The 20231-nt window shown below is 38.5% G+C and overlaps 2 protein-coding genes across 2 annotated transcripts; one reads left to right on the top strand and one right to left on the bottom strand.

The window, feature by feature from the left end:
- Positions 1-933: 933 nt before the first annotated feature.
- On the bottom strand, positions 934-7906 carry LOC130960866 (autophagy-related protein 9-like). The gene is made up of 10 exons (XM_057886364.1): positions 7506-7906; positions 5802-6442; positions 5379-5699; positions 4249-4471; positions 3655-3834; positions 3336-3542; positions 3152-3229; positions 2995-3065; positions 2783-2893; positions 934-2405 (listed from the first exon to the last, which is right to left on the bottom strand). Exons 2-10 carry the CDS (start codon positions 6374-6376, stop codon positions 1550-1552), a joined length of 2622 nt encoding a protein of 873 aa, XP_057742347.1. The 5' UTR covers positions 6377-6442; positions 7506-7906; the 3' UTR covers positions 934-1549.
- A 4503-nt stretch (positions 7907-12409) lies between these two features.
- Positions 12410-13411, top strand: LOC130962635 (uncharacterized). The gene is made up of 2 exons (XM_057888822.1): positions 12410-12664; positions 13199-13411. Exons 1-2 carry the CDS (start codon positions 12410-12412, stop codon positions 13409-13411), a joined length of 468 nt encoding a protein of 155 aa, XP_057744805.1.
- Positions 13412-20231: the final 6820 nt, after the last annotated feature.

Genomic DNA, 20231 nt, shown 5'->3' with positions numbered 1-20231 from the left:
TTAAATAAAATATACTATCCGTATATCAAAATCAATCACTAAAATTAGTTACTAATAGATTTTATCGTAATTTATTTTCTACTATAAAATTTAAGAAAATTTTCAAATGTACTAAAAACATCGATATTTCAGTTGTTTTAACTGTTAATTTCAATTAACATATATTATATATTAATATATAATAACCCCTAACATGTTGAAATATTATTTTTAAATTAATCATAAGAAGTTCGAGAACTAAATATCTTAATGTATGTAGGCAAAACTTTTGAAGCACTTAATATGAAAAACAATGTTGCAGATAAATTATGTATAAATGTAATAAAAAATGCTTTATAAATATTTTAAATTAATCATCAATTCATCACATATTTATGAATATTTATATATGTTTCACATGTGTTTTTTAGTAGAGTATTCAAACATAAAAATAATCAAATATTTTATGGTGAAATAGTCAAACTATATCGCAGTATAATAATAAAAAATTTCATGTGTGTAAGGTCACCTTTATATATATATATATATATATATATATATATATATATATATATATATATATATATATATATATATATATATATATATATATATCACCTAATATTTCTCTATTATAATTAATCCTAATCACCAAAAAAATAAACATGCACTTTTTAGTAAATATTAAAAATTAATTTTTACAAATTCAAGGGGCCAAATCACAATTTATAAAAAAATTATAAGATTTTGCTAAAGACTCTTGTTAAACTTACTTCAATTATAAAATTTTCAAAAATTCTTTTCTTCATTAAGTGCATAATATATTCAAATATTTTAAAAGACTATACCTTTTTAAAATTTTTGGATTCTTTAGAAGTTAAAACCTGAAAGGTCCCCTTAGAAGTATAAAAAGTTAAAAACAAACCCTTGTAGGTTCACTCTTGGTCCTTCCAAATTTCAACACTGCAATACAATCTAATTAATCTTCAAATTCCAATGAATCTATTTACATCAAAGAATATTGTTTCTAATTTGCATACTAGTAAACAAAGAAGGGCAATCATGACATGGAAAGGAACAAACCATAAGAACTTTGGATTTACAGTGCTTGGAAAGCAGAACCTGCCAAACAAACATTCCTCTATTTCAAAATAAACAAGGTTAACACTCACATGCAGTTGTATTCATGTGAATTTGATAGTCAAAAACCAATAAATAATTTGACAAATTTGACTAAATTGTCATCTATCAATTCTCGACTATCAACTTCATAGGAAGACAACTGTATGTGAATTTCCACCAATAAATAAATGCCGCTTCGACTAAATTGTTATATTAATTGGTTTCTATTTTCATTTTCAAAATTTTGTCCAAGGAAAAATAAAAAACAAATGAAAACAATGAAATTATGTTTCCACTGTGATCTGGTTTTCCTTCGCAAAATTTTGAAAAGAAGAAAAAATTCGATTGAGCCGTAACGTATCCAAATACATTGATATTTGCATGTCCTAATTTAGTCAAAACGACAATTATTTTGAAAGAGAGAACAATGAAATGACAAAGCCTTCACTCAAAAGCTTCTAGAAATGTTTGGATTTACAGTGTGATTTTCTGGAGGTGCGCTATAAATATCATCAAAATGAAGATTCATTGCTCCTGCTTCTAAGTCATCTATGAGTGCTGTTCTTGAGAGTTGGTGATTATAATCTCTCCAGTGCAAGTTTTGTTGTTCTTCTTCATCTTGACCCTCTGACCCTCTATCAGAAAATCTGTCATGGTAATTAAAAGCATTTTGGTGATTGAAATCCGGAGGCTCGAAGAAGCTTGTTTGACCCTGGCCGCCCTGCCCCTGACGGCTTCTAGCCCACCAATGGCTCCGTGTAGTGGGCAGAAGATTGTTCGCATTTCGATCCTCAATCAGGCTTTCCTTAAAGATGGGAGCTGAAGTGGAAGCCCCGAGATGAGAAGTGGCTCGATCGTCACAAAAGTCATTCAAGTAATGTTCGTAGCCAGGTTCGTTTTGTGTCGTGTTGGAAGCCATCCAATTTCCGGGATGATGCTCGGTTACTTCAAATGGATCGTCCGGAATATCCCTCGATGTTACGCCATGTGGTTGAGAAGCATAGTACCAATCGAGAAGATAGGGATGGTTGTTTGGATTAGACTCGATTAGCCACAACGAACCTAAATGATTGCCGGTTGCAAACGGCATATCCCGGGACACAAACCTGTTTCTGTCTCCATTGCTTCCAAGGTTAGGGCTACATCTCCATGTTCTAGGAGGGGAATATATGTCCCTGTCTCCGTATCCGTGTCCTTGTCCGTGTCCATGTCCATGTAACTTTTGTTCTCTGAAGGTTTTCAGATTTAGCAAGACTTGCTTCCCTTCAGCATTTGGTTCCCATGAAGGGTAACTACTCTGAAAGCTGCAATGACACGGTTAAGTTTACGAATATTAATTTATGCAAGAATGAAAGTCGGTTTATCAAAACAGTCAAGGACTTTTCAGATAGAAGGGCAGCCCAGTGAACAAGCATCTCGCGTTAACAGTGTCCAGGGAAGGGCTGTATCCAAAGGGCGTAATGTACGCAGCCTAACTTGATAATCACATCAGTGATTGTTTCTACGGCTTGAAGCCGTGACCTTAAGGTCACACGGAGACAACTCAACAGTTGCTCCAAGGCTTCCCCTCACATAGAAGATGTATCGGAAATTTATCACATGGAATTTTTCCTAAAGTTAGATTCAAATTTATGTTAAATGCTTCTCAAATGCTTCTACATGAATTTGGTCATGAACATACCTCAAAAATGATTTCTCCATCTTGCCCTGAGAACTCCTCCGGCTGCGAGGCGCATTGTAAGGGGAACCATAACTACTGTTTCCATGCTCTTGAAAATTGAAGACGCTGAAACTGTGACAATATCATACAACAAAACATAATTAATATTGTCTTCCTAAGTCCAAAGAAGAGAGGATCCAAACCGAAAAAGAATAAATTTATAGTTAGCTAACCTGCAAACATGACCAACACCTTCAACATCCACAGTGAAGTCTTGAATGAACTGCAATATATCATCAACTCGCTGCAAATTGAAAAAAAAAAAAAGTTAATATATTATATATTACATGGCATAATTAGTAAATATGTCTAAATAAATACGACAATGACCTTCGGAACAACGAACAGAAGTAAGTATGGAGTGAGGAAAATTGAAGCCATCTCCTCGAGTAACATCATCCCAGTATACTGCATCACATAAGAAAAAGTATGGTATCATTAGAAGCGGCATTAAAACCTATGCAATAGTGTAAACAAAAAATAACATAGAAGGGTCGGTATAGCTAGAGAGTACCTGGAATAAGGTTTCGAACTCAATTCGAACCATTTCAGTACTTTCTTTGCCACGCCATCTCTTTGGCATATAATGTGTATGATGAACTACCATAGACATTGCTCCTTCGGGGTCTAAGACCAGAAGCTCATTCGAAATTGCAGCTCGGCTAATGGCAGTTATAGTTCCAAAAACAGCAGCATACCAAAACAAGTTCCGACCAAATATCTGCAGTGTTTTTATGTTTTGAGATGAGATTAAACGTTAGGAAAGTTATTATTAATCACTGTCCTGGCATGTTTGTATCTTAGCATCAGCAAATGCAGAGAGTAATACTTACATGACCCTCGAGCAGAGACTCATCCAGGAAAGCGATGATGATAAGGATTGCAGCAAAGCCACCGGATACAAAAGAGATGAATTTTGCAATGATGGATATGATAGGCGTAGGAAACTGCTTCAGATAATCGGAAGCATGTACTACACTGCTATTAATCCGATGCTTGAAGAAATGTTCCACCTATAACATGTATTATTGTTAATCTTGAGCACAAAAGCAAGAGAAAATACAAGGGAGATTATGACCAGAATCGTAACAAGAACCTATCACTACAAAGCTAGTGATAGCTGTACAGAATATGAATTCCAAACAAGTAATAATATATCATGAATGCAATATTGCAAATTTTTTACCATATTCAAAATGTATGCAATGACACACATGCCAAATCGAGAAAAATATCGTAATCCTATGAGTACTAGTCGATTAGCATTCAATAAGGATTATTCTGTTCACCTTTGCTAGTACTATTTTATTTTATTTTATATTTTTGGTGACTAGCATAATTCTTTTATTTGAAGATACTAACATGGCTCTCATGCAAAAGGTAAAAGACCCAGGGAAAGGAAAGGCTCAAGAACATAATGATGATACCTCATTGAATTCCCTAAAGATCCACCTTGACAAATTTGACCATCTTCGAGATGAAGCTGTACTTGGGTGATTATAAAATTGTTCAGCATGCCTTAGGAAGAGATATACTAGCATGAATATGACAAGAAATGGAGAAAGGAAAAGCATTGCAAGCCCCACAACCGTAAGCCTCTTCCTTAATGTCCTTGGATTCGACACAAAATCCCTTCGGACATAAAAGTTTCTGTGGAGAAAGCATGTTCAAAGAAGAAAACATTAATTAAAAATGAAATGATAAAATGAACACCCTCATATAAATCACTTAAATATATCGCCACATAAATGATATATTGATATAATGAAAATTATAACACGAACCATGAGTATCCAAAGCATTTTAGCTAAAGAGAATACGGTTTAGCAGTTATTAAAATAGAATAGTGTCAAATAGGTTAGAGAAGTATCATTCAATTAGCACACAAACTTCAGGTCAAAGAGTTATTCATTTTCGGTTAGTGCATTAACCGAAAAAGGCCAATCTCTTTCTCTCTGTTTAGCCTCTACTGTCTATCATTCACAATTTTACTATTTTGGCATTACAACAAAAAACAAATTTCATTACTTGCCAAATTAAACATATAAATGTTAACCCCATTAAATTAGAAATTTAAGTATTCAACACGTTTAATTGGAATATAAGGGTGTGTTTAGTTTGCGTTTTCATTTTCAGTGTCATCTGTTTTCTGGATTTTGTGAATGAAAAAGTGAAAACAATGAAAACAATAAAATCCTATTTTCTATTTTCACCTCCTGTTTTCACTTTTTCCTTTACAAAATCCAGAAAACAGAAAACACTAAAAATGAAAACAGAAAATGAAAACGCAAACCAAACGCACCCTAAGAATGCAAAAGATAACCCTGTTAATGTGTAGTTTGTAAACAGCAATATATGGCATTTTACAGCTCCACATAAGGATTTAAAAAAAAAGGATTTAAGGTTTTTGAGGGATTTGTTTAAGGCCATGTATTAACAAGTTGTGGTATCAATAGTTTCTTCGTGAGGACCCCTAATCTTCTGTTGTACACACACACAACTGACTGGTATGGAATACACTGCTTATACAACAAAAGGATATGCATATATTATTTACCTATCAAACATGCTTTGCAGTATGCACCAATTCAAAGTCCACTCTAGGGTCTTGGTTAGTATTAGACGATGCTCTGTTCCATTTGGATCAGATTTCACTTTAGGACCAGCACCGGGGACCCATTGAGAGATTGGAAAAGCAAGCACACCCTTGTTAAGCATTCCAATCAAGTAGTTCTCCTTCCGCATCAACCTCATCACCATGTCATGAGCAGAAAGATCCTTTACGACACACAGCTGTCGTGAACTTTGCACCAGAACAACCTTTTCAATAATCGTAGCCCATGGCATGGTTTGAATTTCATTGTCGGTAACATGAAGACTACATAAAATCACAGTAATTAGGCAAAATTAGAAATATTTCATTAATGCAAAAGTGATCACTTCCTTCAAATACATTTAACTGTTTATAGTTCATACTTACCTATCATAGTAAAACTGTCGGATTTCCAGAACATCCTTTAGTTGAGCAAAGAACCTCAAGAAGCAGAATATCCAATATATAGAAAATATTCCTAGATATCCAACAATGATAACTTTCGTCAGCGTTAGCGGGGTTAAAGGGTGTCTATTAAGAGCTTCTTTAGAAAGATCACAGGGCTTCATTCCGGATTCAACTGCATCCATCCCACATTTCGCATTACGGAGCCCATTCCAATCAACATATAGCAAAAAGAATCCTGAAAAGCATATGGTGAATCCTAGACTAAGAAGTTCAACAATCCACTTTGTAATGATGCACCAAAGCCCCTTTTCACAGTAGTAGCTGTAAAGCCTTTCAAAGAAGAGATCCAAATCAGCGATCGGTTCAACATTTAGGCTCTCGCCATTAAGAAGCCCTGAAGGGCTTTCACTGCCTGGACTCGGTAACCTTCTATAATCAGACAATTCGACCTCTGGTGGAACATCCTGAAGTAAACCTTCTGTTACTGATGATTTACCTTTATTTTTCCATTTGAAGATACTGAAAGAACTTGCATCTCTTTGTCTGCCAAACATTGTTCACAGACACGGAAGGCGGGCATAAACAGCCAGTCCATGCCCCAAATACCTAAATGGTAAATTCTACAAACATTACAAAATCAGAATTAGTGTCTTATCTTCCAGAGACAGCACAAAAATAGAAAATTACGAGATACTATGTCATAATTTAGCATTCTAAGCTACAAATTGAACAAGCATTACAAAAATTTATGAGTGTGGGCTGCTGCTAATGCAGTTGTCCTATTCAGACACCCAACACAAGTTCAAAGAGCACAAAATAAATTAGTAACTCAAGAAAAATGGTAAAACTCCTTAAGGACTAAGCTGTTATATCATCGGCTCCAATCAGCTCCATAAAAGATATTGTCAATGGCATCTATGCTTACGAAAGAATGCATTTATCATAAACTACCTCAAAGCAATTCCCGCACTAGTATAACATATCTATGACAGCACATAACACAATGGACTGAATGTGCAGAAAAAAACCATAAAACATGGCACACGAATGTACGGCCCGAATGCATAGGATCATGTCCAAACTAATCGACAAGAAACAGATAAAGTTTCTGACCTCATCAGCCGAGGACATGCTACAAGAAGATTTGTCCTTTTTTCCCCATTTGGAAAGGCATTGGATATAGGAAGGATTATAAACCTTCTTGTCTTAGCATGAAACTAAAATCCCCGAATAAGTAATAGCTAAGCCTAAGTTACAGAGCATCAAAATTAAGCCAAATAATCCAATACAGTGGGGCGTTTAAGTGAAACACAGCATCAAAAGGCAATGCATTGCACTTGCACATATCATGAATGATCACTACACAAAGGTACAAATTCTATATACACCTTTAAATACTAGTAAGCAGAGCTAAACCAGTTAAAATAAATAAATAAAATAAAAGAGAACTAGTCTTGGCAGCAAACCATAATTCCACTAAACAAAAAACGCATAAAAAGCAATACTTGTGAAACGCAAGAAACAAAATAAAATTAACAATCTTCCTGAATCATTCGCAAACCCTTTATTCAGTATAACGTAAAACCACAGGAAACTAAGCAAAACATGAAAAGGCTGTGCTTTTGAGCAACCCCATGATTTAAAAAACAGAAATTTATGCATATAAAGAGGGAAAGAATTTACCTTGAACTAAGAAGAGGACATGGGGAAAGTGTTGTTGGATAAAAAGAATTTAGGGATACCCAAATAGGTAAATGAAATTGAAAGGCGGAAAAGGGCAGTGAAAGCTGAAGAATTGAAAGGATGAGACAAGTTTGGAAGGTGATTGAATGAAACCAAGCGGTGATTGAAGAAGACAAAGAAAGGAAAAAGAGAAGAAGAAGAGAAAGGGTTTTCTTTTTAATTTTGTTTCTTATGGTTGCGTGGAAGAAGAGGAAATTACTGTGTCAATCAAAAAAATGGAAAACATATTATAAAAAAAATTTGATATTTGATATGATATGATTTTGATATAAGGTTTTAATTGAGTTTGGTTGTGAAGAAGTTCTTCTCTTCAGCTTTCTAATTCTTGGCTTTGCAACGTAGTTGCGTTGGAAGGAGAGAGGAACAAGAACAACTAAAAACGACTAGGAAGCGTAACAATGAGGGTAATTCTTCTTTCTTTTTTTAATTATTTTTTCTTTAAAACTTTAAATATTATTTAATCTCATGACTCTTAAATATTTTAATTTTGAATTTAACTTTGTCCTTTGTAGTTTCAACTTTCAAATCCCAAAAAGAAAAAAAAATACTAATATAATTTGAGATGAATACTATTTTATTATAAGAATTTAATTTTAATATATTATAAATATAAAATAAATTTACACGTATATTCAATCACTAAAAATAATTTTTTTAATAAAATAATTTTGAACTTGTATCTTTAAATATAAATTTTATGCAAAGATCATCACTTAAAAATAAAATATTATTTTGAGATGCAAATATTATTGCTAGAATTTAACTTCGTAGTTTCCAATCCAAAACTTTAAATATAATTTAATCCCATAACTTTTAAATATTTTAATTTTGAACTTAACAAATAGTTTCAAATTAAAAAAACGATGTGATTTGAGATGAAAATCAGTTATTATTAGAGTTTTAATTTTGATTTATTATTACTTTAAAATAATTTTAAACGTATATTTAATTACTTAATATTATATCAATAAAAATAATTATTTTTTATAATCAATAAAAATAACTATTTTATATATTAATTCTGTCTAAAAAAATATAATTGAATAACAATATAAAATATTTTACAATTCAATGTATTAAAATTAAACTATTATTATGATGAAGGCAACTTTTTAAAAATGATATAATTTTTCTATTTATAATTATCAACTTCAACAATTTATTCATTTTAAAAATAAATCACAAAAGATATTTTTTAAATATTTTTACCTTTTTGTCTGAAAAAATGAAAAACTAAGCAAATCAATAAATAAAAGGACAAATCACCCATATAAACCATACATTGGATACATTTACATGATTCAACCAAAGAAAAAATTGTTACAAGTATTTACAAAGAGCACATTTTTATAGTCTAAGTCGAACTATACATTCATAGTAATTCAAATCAACCTGATTCGAATTACACACAAACTCACATACTAGTTTGAATTGGACTGATTCAAACTAGTACCCGGTCTATTAACTCATAGTAATTCGAAGTATGCTTATTCGAATTATGAAATATTTGCCAAAAATATTAAAAAAATACTATATAATATAAAAAAATATACTACAAAAATATAAAAAAATTATAAATATTAGTTGAACATGAATTCTATAGCATAAATCTAATCCATGCAATTATTTTAATACACCAACAATTATATTTATATGGAGCCAATGCTAAATCGAATTCAATTAGTTCGATAATACGAGTCTATGAAAAAAATTGTATTTTATAAAGTTTAAAAATTCTTATTATGTGATAGGTTAGTAACGAGTACATTACAAATTTTTATAGTACTTATCGTAATAATGTTTAATTTAATAATTGTTATTAAAATTTTAGTTGTACTCGTTACAAAATAAATAATTATAATATATAAATATAAAATGAATTGACTGAATTAAAAATAGGACAATCTAATAATATTGAAAACCCTTTCATTTAAAAACGTAATTTAAAAAATAAATTCTTCACATACTTACATAATTATTGAATTTATAATATGATAAATACTTCTCAAAAATCTATTCTAATGCTTGACTTCTAAATATCGAGTTATTTATTTAAATAGTTTAATTTTTATCTAACCTAATATAATAAAGTATGTTTAAACTTTATTATTATTATTATTATTATTATTATTATTATTATTATTATTATTATTATCTCATTGTAAATAATTTTATAAAATGTGAAAATTTGTTAGAAGATTTTATGAGTATTAAAAATTTGTAAGTCAATTTACGTAAATCAATTTAAGATACTTTTTATAATACTCATGACATCTTTTAAAAAAAGTTTTATAAAAAAATTATTGTGATTATTTAGTTTGTAACCAATACAACTAAAATTTTAATAATAATTATTAAATTAAATATTATTACGATGAGTACTATAAAAGATTTGTAATGTACTGTTGCTAACCTATTACATAATAAAAAATTTTAAACTTTATAAAATGCAATTTTTTTGATAAACTCGTATTATCGAACTAATTAAATTCGATTTAGCATTGGCTTCATATAGATATAATTGTTGGTGTATTAAAATAATTGCATGAATTAGAAGATTTATGCTATAAAATTCACGTTCAACTAATATTTATAATTTTTTTATATTTTTTGTAGTATATTTTTTATATTATGGAGTATTTTTTTAATATTTTTGACAAATATTTCACTAATATTTTTTTTAATATTTTTTTGACAAATATTCCATAATTCGAATCACAAATTACTATGAGCCAATATACTGGGTACTAGTTTGAATTAGTTAAATTCAAATTAGTATGTGAGTTTGTATGTAATTCGAATTACTCTGATTCGAATTAGTGTGTAATATATGTGTAATTCGAATAAGTGTTCGAATTACTCTACTTCAAATTACATAAAAATCGTTGTTACGGTAGGTAACCGGAGATTAGTCCAATGGATGGCGTTTGGCGGCCCAAGTGTATAGTGGAGGAGAACTCTAGGTTTATCCGCAACTCGGGAGGCTCCGTCCGACTTGTGCTCGCGTGTGAATGGGGGGTGGTACCTGCAAGGACACTCCGATGCCTAAGTTAGCAAGGGTGTAAGCAGGTCTTAGAGAGTATTGGACTTAGGAATACCTGAGGTGTGTCAGTGTACTTATAGTGGCGAGCCAATAACCACCGTTGGAGTAGTGCCGTATCTTTAGGATAATAACCGTCCCACTATCTTAGGGAGGTTAAGATATGGCTTTAGGAAGTGGTTAGAGAGATTTTAGGGGCGGTTACTCATTTGAATGGGTGTTTACCTGCCAGCTAATCTCACAACCGACTTCTTCGTACCAAGTCGGGGTGGACACCGACCTCTTGAGTGGAGGTGGGTGCTTTGCTAGGCTTAATCTAATGGATCAGGCCTTTCGATTGGACCTGGGCCCTTAACATTGGGCCAGGGTATGAACAGTGCCCCTACTTGAGCCCAAATCTTTTTAAAGTTTGGGTTCAAGTATTTAACTCGGGTTCGTAGTCGACTTGTTTGAAAGAACACGGATCTTGGAAACCGACGTGATTTCCGCGACTTTTAGTTTCTGACAGTTACGTCAATTCAAGCGTCGTGTCCGTTGAGGGTTTATTTAGGGATTGAGGGCTTTGGTAACGGTGCAGTCGCATTAATGACTGCCTCGTTTTTACCATTATGCCCCTTAGCCTATTTATAAATACTTTCCCTCTCTTTCCATTTTCCGTTTCTGCGATCTTTCAAACTTCTTCTTATCTTGTTCGCGTTGCATCCTTGCGTTCGAAGACTTCTGTTCTTCTCCAACCTCCATTTTCGGATAAAGGTTAGTTCTGCTTTTCTCATGTCATTTTTGTTTGCATGTTTTGTTTGGCGAGTAGATAGGTTGACCCGTAGATTCTAGTTTCGAATCTTTCTTCTTTAGTGGCCTTGTTTTTTGATTTTCTTTTTCTTTTTCCCTTTTGTAGGTTTTCTGCCACTTTTCTTTACATAAAAATGGCTTCTGTAGACATTCTTTCTCAGTGGGTTGACGATACGGTCCTTGGGGAGGAACCGTTGGTCGACGCTGAATTCATCACTCACCTCCGAACTCATCATAGGCTCTGTACTTCGGACGAGGACGAGCCCAAATATGAATTGATAATCCCGGGTCCTGAAGACCGGGTCTGCTTTGGAAGGGTTAATGAGGCAGCCCCTCATTTTTTCTTCATGTACGAATGTATGATCACCCGTTTGGGTGTTTTTCTCCCTTTCTCGGCTTTCGAGATGTCCGTTTTGCACCATTGCAAGGTTGCCCCTACTCAACTCCACCCCAATTCCTGGGGTTTTTTGAAGATTTATCAGTTTATAAGTCACGCTTTAGACTTCCCGACTTCATTGAGAATCTTCTTTTATCTTTTCCATATGACTAAGCCCTTTAGTGGGCTAAACAACAAACAACAATGGGTATCCTTCCGAGCCATTCAAGGTCGGAGGATTTTCACCCTTTTTGACGAATCTTTCCACGACTTCAAAAACTTTTTCTTCAAGGTTCAAGCTGTAGAGGGCCACCACCCCTTTTTTCTGGATGAGCATTCCTCCCCTCGCTTTCCCCTTTACTGGCTGCCAGCCACCCCTTGCGAAAAGATTGGTCTAGATGACCTAGACGAGGTGGAGGCGGCCATTGTAGGGTTTTTCCGAGAAGCGTGGGGGAAGTCCCCATACTTGGATACCAGGAAAATTCTCCAGGGTACACCGACCTTCGTTCAATCTCAAATAGGTAGTGCATGCATTCTTTATTTCCGAGTTGTTTCCGCCGACTTACATTTTGCCGACGAGTTGTTGACTTACATTTTACCGACTTGTAACTCGGTTGTTATTTGTTTTCTTTTGTAGATATGGCAAAAAAGAATGCTCAGGAGGCCTACCAAAGGGTCCGGGAGGCTAAGGCGAAGTCCCGGGCTAGGTCCGGGGTAGTCATCTCTCCTCCCCCTCCACCTCCTCCTCCTAAGAACACTGGCACTCCTACTCAACCTATTGTTCTTTCTTCCTCGAGCTTGCCCCGACCACCCCCCTCTGCCCAAATTCTCTCCGAACCCGAGAAGAAGAAGCGCAAGACTTCAGAGTCTGGCTATTCTTCCTTCGATGGTGGGGTTAAGGCGGATGCTATGGCATTCGTCCGAAAGAACATCTATCCTTTTATACATATGGATGATGCTTCTGTTCGGAACCACCTTACCACCATGGCCGAGGAGAGTTTTAGGACGGCGGGTGTTTGTGGCAAGCTTTTGGACATTTTTGAGAAGGCTCCCCTTAGCTCCTTGGGTGCAACCTCGAGGGTTGAGGAGTTGGAGGGGAGACTTCGTATTTTTGAAAAACATGAAAAGGAGCTGAAAGAGGAGAGAGATAGGTTGAGGAAGGAGAGGGATCACCTGAAGGAGGAGGAGGGTAAGCTACGGGCCCAATGTACCTTGGAGGCTAATCTGAGGAAGACGGCGCAAGACAGCTACCACAGCTTATTTCAAGATATTGTGGCCGTGAGGAAGGACTTGCTGAATTCTCGGAACGCATATGCCGAGTTGGAGGACTCTATCGCCGATGGTGCCGAGGAGTCTTGGAGGATTTTCTTGGAACAAGTCAGAGTTATCGCTCCCGACTTGGACCTTTCTCCGCTCCATCCCGACAAGGTGGTTATTGACGGCGCCATCGTTGATCCTCCCGTCCCCGAGGTCATTTCCGAGTCAGACCTGAAGACTCGGGGACAGAGAATTATCGAGTCTCCTCCTCGTCCTACAGATGCCTCCGGTTCTTCTTCCGTTCCTCCTCCCGGTCCTGGTGGTGTCCCTCCTGGTGGTGTTCCTCCTGGTGGTGGCGATTCCTCTACTCCGCAGAAAAAATGACTTTTTTTATCATTGTGGCTATATGGGGGCCCGGCCTGTGGGTCCCCTCTTTTTTTTTTTAAACTTCTATTTATTTGCTGGTGGTTTGTGAACAATTTCCTTCTGGCCTTTTAAGGCCGTAAACAAAATATTCTGTTCGTTGCCCTTTTTTGGATAAGGGTTTTTTAAACAAAATAAATGCCCTTTTTTGGATAAGGGTTTTCTAATCGGGGTAGGCGCCCCTTTTTTGGATAAGGGTTTAAGTTACTTTGCGCGTGTGCATGTTTTTTTCTATTTTGGTATGTTTGATCTTTTCGGAAAAACCTTTTGTTGGCTTGCATTGTTTTCTTGAGCCTTTTCCGTGCGAAGGCTTGTATGCAAACTTTAAACTTTCTCAGGTTCTCATATCTCTTTTGTTATCCTTTATACTCAACTTTTGCTTTAGTGAGTTTTTATGACTTAGGTTATTTTTGTGATGCGCTTTTCATCTACTCGGAACTCGGTTTCCTTTTACTCAGAGTTCTGTCGAGTTTGCGTTACTCGGGCTCGTTTCGACTTAAGAGTCGGATAATTCCCGAGTTTAATGCGATCAACTCGTATAACCTCTTTACACCGACTTGTACCTCGTCGTTTCATCCTGACGACCATGTTAGGTCGGTTCATGGGATTTTCACGCTTTGTCGAGCTTAAGTCGGTGCGTTTCGTAGAAAGACTTATAAATATAGAGAAGGATATTTAAGAGAAATATAGTAATGAAAAAGATCTTTATTAATCGGGAAGGTACCTTTGTGCTACTAAGGGTCTTGACAGTATATTTTCCCTTAGCCTCTACTATGATGCCTCGTTAAAAACCCCTCTCCAGAAAAAACCCTTCTTTGGGAAAAAATCACGAAGCTGGGAAAAGAGTACATCAGGGAGTAGAGTTCGCTTTTAACTGTAGTACCTTTTCATATTACAAGCATGCCACGACCTGGGTAACTCAGTGCCATCCAGGTCGGTTACTTTGTAGTAACCTTTCCCTAACACTTCTTTGATTTTGTATGGCCCTTTCCAATTTGCGGCGAGCTTTCCATCTCCCGATTTGTTGACTCCAATGTCGTTTCTGATTAAGACCAAGTCATCTACGGCAAATGTTCTTCGAATGACTTTTTTGTTGTATCTAGTAGTCATCCTTTGCTTTAATGCCGCTTCCCTTATCTGGGCGTTCTCTCGGACTTCGGGGAGCAAGTCGAGTTCCTCTTTGTGCCCCTGTACATTTCCGACCTCATCGTGGAGAATTACCCTTGGGCTTTGCTCATTGATTTCTATGGGAATCATGGCTTCTACCCCATAGACTAGTCGGAAGGGTGTTTCTCCTGTGGCGGATTGGGGGGTCGTCCTATAAGCCCACAATACTTGAGGGGGCTCTTCAGCCCAAGCCCCCTTCGCTTCCTGTAGTCTCTTCTTCAAGCCTGCCAGTATGACTTTGTTAGCTGCCTCGGCTTGCCCATTGGCTTGTGGGTGTTCTACCGAGGTGAATTGATGTTTGATTTTCATACTAGCTACCAGGCTTCTAAAGGTGGCGTCGGTGAATTGGGTTCCATTGTCTGTGGTTATGGAATAAGGTATTCCGTACCTTGTGATGATGTTTTGTAGAGGAACCTGCGACTTCTTTGAGCGGTGATAGTGGCTAATGGTTCTGCTTCTATCCACTTCGTGAAATAGTCTATTCCCACAATCAAGTATTTGACTTGCCCTGGTGCTTGGGGAAAAGGTCCTAACAAATCCATTCCCCATTTTGCGAAAGGCCAGGGCGAAGTTATACTGATTAGCTCTTCTGGTGGAGCCACGTGGAAATTTGCATGCATCTGGCATGGCTGGCATTTTTTCACAAAGTCTGTGGCATCTTTCTGCAAGGTCGGCCAATAGAATCCTGCTCAGATTATTTTCCTGGCCAGCGACCTTGCTCCGAGATGATTTCCGCAGATCCCGCTATGTACTTCCTCCAACACCTCGGTGGTTTTTGAGGTCGGTACGCACTTCAGCAATGGTGTTGATATCCCTCTTCTGTAAAGGACATTTCTCACCAAAGTATAATGTTGTGCTTCCCTGCGGATCCTTTTAGCCTCTTTCTCCTCTTTGGGGAGGATGTCGAATTTTAGGTATTCGACTAAGGGATTCATCCATCCGAGGTTTAGACCGACTACCTCAAGTACCTTCTGTTCGTCTTCTGTTTTTGATACCGAGGGTTCTTAGAGGGTTTCTTGGATCAGGCTTTTGTTGTTCCCTCCGGGTTTGGTACTTGCTAACTTGGATAGGGCGTCAGCTCTGCTATTTAGATCCCGAGTTATATGCTTAATCTCGGTTTCCGCAAAGTGCCCGAGGTGTTCCAGGGTTTTTTCCAAGTATTTCTTCATATTGGGGTCCTTTGCCTGATACTCTCCACTGATCTGGGAGGTCACCACTTGTGAGTCGCTGTAGATCATCACTTTTTCAGCGCCAACTTCTTCTGCTAATTTTAATCCGGCAATCAAGGCCTCATATTCTGCTTGATTGTTTGAAGCCGGAAATTCAAATTTCAAGGAGACCTCTATCTGGGTTCCTTTTCCATCTACCAATATTATGCCTGCGCCGCTTCCCGTCTTGTTGGAGGATCCGTCTACATAGAGTTCCCATGTAGTCGGTTTTTCCTCTTGTTCACCTGCGTATTCTGCAATGAAGTCGGTGAGGCATTGGGCTTTAATTGCCGTCCGAGTTTCGTATCTCAAATCAAACTCGGAGAGCTCTATTTCCCATTGAACCATTCTCCCCGCAACATCCGTATTTTGAAGGATTTGCTTCATGGGTTGGTTCGTACGGACTCTTATTGTGTGAGCCTGAAAGTAGGGTCGTAGCCTTCGTGAGGCTATCACTAAGGAGTAAGCAAACTTCTCTAGTTTGTGGTACCTTAGCTCAGAACCTTGTAGAACCTTACTGGTGAAATAGACCGGGTGTTGTCCGACCTCGTCTTCTCTGATCAGGGCTGATGAGACAGCCTTGTTTGCAACGGATAGGTATAGGACGAGGTCTTTTCCCGGTATTGGTCGAGTTAATATAGGAGGTTGGCTTAGGAATTTTTTGAACTCTTGAAACGCCTCCTCACATTCCGGAGTCCATTCAAACTGGCATCCCTTCCTTAATAGGGAGAATAGGGGAAGGGATTTTAGTGCCGATCCTGCCAAAAACCTGGAGAGGGCGGCAAGTCGGCCATTGAGCTGTTGAACCTCTCTCAAACAAGTCGGACTTTTCATTTCTAGGATGGCTCTGCATTTGTCGGGATTAGCCTCAATCCCTCTTTGTGTTAGCATGAAGCCTAGAAATTTCCCTGCTTCTACTGCGAAGGCGCATTTTGCGGGATTTAATCTCATCCCATGCAACCTTATAGTGTCGAAGACTTGTGAGAGGTCGGTTAAGAGGTCGACTTCTTGCTTGGTTTTTACTAACATGTCGTCGACGTATACCTCCATTAGGCTCCCTAAATGGGAGGAAAACACTTTGTTCATCAGCCTTTGGTACGTGGCTCCTGCATTTTTTAGCCCGAATGGCATGACCACGTAGCAATAGTTGGCCTTTGGTGTGATGAACAATGTTTTCTCCTGGTCGGGCTCATGCATCGGGATTTGGTTATATCCCGAGTAGGCGTCCATGAATGATAGGTATTGATACCCTGAGCTGGAGTCTACCAGGGTGTCAATACTCGGTAGAGGATAGGGGTCCTTAGGACACGCCTTATTCAAGTCGGTATAGTCGACGCACATTCTCCATTTACCATTTTGCTTTTTGACTAGCACCACATTGGCTAGCCATGTTGGGTATTTGACCTCTCTGATAAAGCCGGCTTCCAGGAGCGCCTGTACTTGTTCTTCCACTATGGAGGCCCTCTCGGGGCCGAGTTTGCGTCTTCTTTGCTGTACAGGTCGGGACCCTGGGTAAACCGAGAGCCTATGGGACATGAGCTCGGGATCAATCCCAGGCATGTCGGAAGCCTTCCAGGCGAAGAGGTCGGAATTAGCTCTTAGGAGTTCACCCAACCTTTGTTTCAGGGCTTGCCCCAGGTTGGCTCCTATGTAGGTGTTTTTTCCTTCCTCCTCACCGACTTGTATCTCCTCGGTTTTTCCTCCCGGCTGAGGTCGTAGCTCTTCTCTGGTCCTGGCACCACCTAATTCTATGGTGTGGACTTCTTTGCCCTTCCCTCTCAGATTTAGGCTTTCGTTATAGCACTTCCTCGCCAATTTCTGATCTCCCCTTACCGTTGCTATTCCTCCTGGAGTCGGGAATTTCATGCAGAGGTGAGGGGTTGATACCACCGCTCCGAGTCGATTAAGGGTAGTTCTGCCAATTAAGGCATTGTAGGCTGACCCTTCATCGATGACTATAAAGTCTATGCTCAGAGTCCTTGATTTTTCCCCCTTTCCAAAGGTAGTGTGAAGGGGTAAAAATCCCAGTGGCTTTATTGGCGTGTCCCCTAATCCGTATAGGGTGTCGGGGTAAGCTTTCAACTCTTTTTCGTCTAACCCTAGCTTGTCGAAGGCGGGCTTGAAAAGGATGTCCGCCGAGCTTCCTTGATCTACTAGGGTTCTGTGGAGATGGGCATTAGCTAGGATCATAGTTATCACCACGGGATCATCATGCCCGGGTACTATCCCTTGCCCATCTTCTTTTGTAAATGAGATAGTGGGGAGGTCGGGTGTCTCATCCCCGACCTGATAGACTCTCTTCAGATGTCTTTTGCGAGAAGATTTGGTGACTCCACCTCCCGCAAATCCTCCTGAGATCATGTGGATGTGTCTCTCAGGGGTCTGTGGTGGAGGGTCTCTCCTGTCCATATCGTCTCGCTTTCTTTTTCCATGGGTGTCCGACCTCTCCATGAAATATCTGTCAAGCCGACCTTCTCTAGCCAGCTTTTCTATCACATTTTTGAGGTCGTAACAGTCGTTGGTGGAGTGACCATATACTTTATGGTACTCACAGTATTCGCCGCGACTTCCCCCTTTTTTATTTTTAATAGGTCTTGGGGGTGGCAGCCTTTCAGTGTTGCAAATTTCTCTGTATACGTCCACTATAGAAGTCTTTAGAGGAGTATAAGAGTGATACTTCCTGGGCCTCTCGAGACCGAGTTCTTCCTTCTTCTTACCTTCCCTTTCTCTCTCCCTAGAGGAGGAAGTAGGTCCAGGTCGTGAACTCAGGTCTCTTAATTTTGCATTCTCTTCCATGTTGATGTACTTCTCGGCCCTTTCTTGTACATCACTTAGAGAAACGGGGTGTCTTTTAGATATAGACTGTGAGAAGGGACCTTCTCTAAGTCCATTGACTAACCCCATTATTACTGCCTCCGTGGGCAGGTCTTGGATCTCTAAACATGCCTTGTTGAACCTTTCCATGTAGGCTCGTAAAGACTCTCCGACCTCCTGTTTTACTCCCAAGAGGCTCGGCGCATGCTTTACTTTGTCTTTCTGAATTGAGAACCTCATCAAGAATTTCCTTGAGAGGTCTTCAAAGCTGGTGATGGATCTCGGGGGGAGGCTATCGAACCACTTCATCGCTGCTTTCGATAAAGTGGTCGGGAAAGCCTTGCATCTCGTAGCGTCGGAGGCATCAGCTAAATACATCCGACTTTTGAAGTTGCTAAGATGATGCTTTGGGTCCGTAGTCCCATCGTAGAGGTCCATGTCAGGGCTTTTGAAGTTCCTTGGAACTTTTGCCCTCATTATGTCCTCGCTGAAAGGATCTTCTCCGTCTGGGAGTTGATCTTCCCCTTCATCGCGGGAGTTCTTGAGGGAGGATTCTAGCTGTAAGAGTTTTCTTTCTAACTCTTTTCGCCGTTCCATCTCCTCTTTAAGGTACCTTTCGGTTTCCTTTTGTTTCTCCCGCTCTTGCTCCAGTTGTTCTAGGCGGCTATGGACCAACCCCATTAGTTCAGTCATATGGGATGGTCCACCTTTTTCTGATTCACGCCCGTCTGAGGAGTTTACCTTCGGATTCTTTACTCCAGAGGTACCCTCTCTGTGTTGATCATTGTCCTGATGTTGGGCTGTGTCTTCATTGTCATTGCCCATGTCTAGATTCTCTTGTTCCGAATCTGTTTCGACATGGCCTTCTTCATGGGATCTTTCTGCCATCGAAGGATGATCTCGCGGGTCCCCGGCAACGGCGCCAATGTTACGGTAGGTAACCGGAGATTAGTCCAATGGATGGCGTTTGGCGGCCCAAGTGTATAGTGGAGGAGAACTCTAGGTTTATCCGCAACTCGGGAGGCTCCGTCCGACTTGTGCTCGCGTGTGAATGGGGGGTGGTACCTGCAAGGACACTCCGATGCCTAAGTTAGCAAGGGTGTAAGCAGGTCTTAGAGAGTATTGGACTTAGGAATACCTGAGGTGTGTCAGTGTACTTATAGTGGCGAGCCAATAACCACCGTTGGAGTAGTGCCGTATCTTTAGGATAATAACCGTCCCACTATCTTAGGGAGGTTAAGATATGGCTTTAGGAAGTGGTTAGAGAGATTTTAGGGGCGGTTACTCATTTGAATGGGTGTTTACCTGCCAGCTAATCTCACAACCGACTTCTTCGTACCAAGTCGGGGTGGACACCGACCTCTTGAGTGGAGGTGGGTGCTTTGCTAGGCTTAATCTAATGGATCAGGCCTTTCGATTGGACCTGGGCCCTTAACATTGGGCCAGGGTATGAACAATCGTGTATCTAATCGATTTATGTATCCATTTTCCTTTTAGCTTAATTGTGAAATTTTACTACCATTGACTTATACAGATGATTTGCCTTAAATAAAAATTCATATAGAAATATGAAAAAAAATTGAACCAAAACA

The sequence above is a fragment of the Arachis stenosperma genome, chromosome 2, assembly GCF_014773155.1.
Source record: "Arachis stenosperma cultivar V10309 chromosome 2, arast.V10309.gnm1.PFL2, whole genome shotgun sequence".
Taxonomy (NCBI): Eukaryota; Viridiplantae; Streptophyta; class Magnoliopsida; order Fabales; family Fabaceae; genus Arachis; species Arachis stenosperma.
Note: the sequence above shows the minus strand (reverse complement) of the source record. Positions and strands in the feature narration are given on the sequence as shown.